At 48.1% G+C, this 1,605-nt stretch overlaps 1 protein-coding gene across 1 annotated transcript in view; it reads right to left on the bottom strand.

Annotated features, from left to right (window-relative positions):
• LIMD1 (LIM domain containing 1) overlaps positions 1-1,605 on the bottom strand; it is a 60,124-nt gene that overhangs the window by 11,202 nt on the left and 47,317 nt on the right. Inside the window, exon 3 of the mRNA XM_045297698.1 lies at positions 530-625. Within this exon, the coding sequence (XP_045153633.1) occupies positions 530-625 (96 nt within the window). The remainder of the gene's footprint in view (positions 1-529; positions 626-1,605) is intronic.

The following is a 1,605-nucleotide window of genomic DNA, read 5'->3' as shown; positions in this document are numbered from 1 at the left end:
CAGCCCAATGCATAACCACCAGGGGTCTTCCAGAAGGATTCGAAGGCAAGTCTAGTTCTGTGTCCCAAGTCAGCGCCTTCTGTTGTTAGCTTCGTACAAACTGGCTAAGTTCTTTGAGTTGTACCTTCCCACATTACACTCACACACATACACACCCCTGGAGTTTTCAGAGAAAGGAGCTGTGGGGCAGTACATTCCTTCATATGGTGAGACAGGGTAGGGTGAGGCTATCTACTCAGACACGGGGGTGTAAGCGGCTGGGGACAGCTTAGAGGCTATCTGCAGTGGGCAGGGAGACTCGCCAGCTGGCTTGCCAAGGGCTGGAGTTCAGACCTGGGAGTCAGGGACACACAGACGGACTTCCAGTCCTTGGGAGGCAATGGGATCCCAGGAGAGCAGGTCAGAGCAGAGGCAAACAGGGCCGTGCAGCCAGGGCCAGCCCTGCCTCCATGGAAGGCAGGCCATGGCCACTGTCCAGCAGGGCTGCTTCCCAAGTCCACACCAGTCCAGTCCCAGGCTCCCCACCCACTCCCCTCCCCAGGGCCAGACACACTCACCAGGAAGTCTTCCTCACAAAACACTTTGCCGTTGACAAAGTAAAAGGCTTTCCCCCTCAGCTTCCGGCCTACAGGGAGAAACAGAAAGCACAACGATAGAGCATGAAGAAAACACTAGTATTCAGGGAAGGGGGGCTGGCGAGAGGAAGAAGGATCACCCCCCAACCCCCCAACAGTTTTAATGGCAGATACTTTACATATCAGACAATTCAATAGTTCAATCGTATCAAGAATTGTATCATCATTCCCACATCCATTTTAGAACACCCCCCACCCCGTGTTAAATGGCCTTTAAAACGAGATGAAAATGGGAGGTATGGGTGGCCTACCCATACCTACCCAAAGGGGTAGGCAAGCGTCCTAGGGCTTGTTAGCATGTCTCCTGGCAAGACAGCCTCGAAGTCCCTGGAAACCTGTCTGATCTCAGCGATGGGCTTTCAGGTGGCATGGGGTTAGTGGGCCAATTGGGGAAAATCATCAGTTTGCAAAGCAGGGGAGACTTTAGAAAAGAGACTGATCATCTCGACCCTCTGGCTTAGTAGAGGAATGTGAAAGGGGAACAAAAGAAATCTGTCAATGAGGCTTTTGCAAATAGAGCACAAGAGAATCCCTTTGGAATTAGGTCTTGATATGTTTCCTGATCATCTCTTAGGAAAAGCCATCACTCTGAAATTTCCTGTGACATATTGACTGGACTTCTGCTCACCTTAGTGTGAAGTTTACATATTTCACAGAGACATCTCATTCTCCATAAAACATGACCCAGATAAATACATTCATGTTGGGTTAGTGCCTGCCAAGTGAGTGGAGCACAGGGTTCCACACTGATCTTTCAACACACCAATTCGCAAGGGCCTATGGAGGGTCAGAGGGTGTCGCAGCACTAGATAAGCAGTTTCATTGTTAATTGAACCTGTTACATTAAAAACTTCAAGAACTTAATTTTTCTGTACTGTATATTGATGATAAGTAATTTTTTTAGAGAATGATGTTTTATCTCTAGAGGAGCATAATCTAAGGAAAGATATTGTGGGTATATAAAAAAAAA

The sequence above is a fragment of the Echinops telfairi genome, unplaced genomic scaffold (genome assembly GCF_000313985.2).
Source record: "Echinops telfairi isolate 266 unplaced genomic scaffold, ASM31398v2 ScPeMD7_7420;HRSCAF=8458, whole genome shotgun sequence".
In the NCBI taxonomy this organism is placed as follows: domain Eukaryota; kingdom Metazoa; phylum Chordata; class Mammalia; order Afrosoricida; family Tenrecidae; genus Echinops; species Echinops telfairi.
The sequence above is the reverse complement of the archived record's forward strand: the minus strand, read 5'-3'. Positions and strand labels throughout refer to the sequence as shown.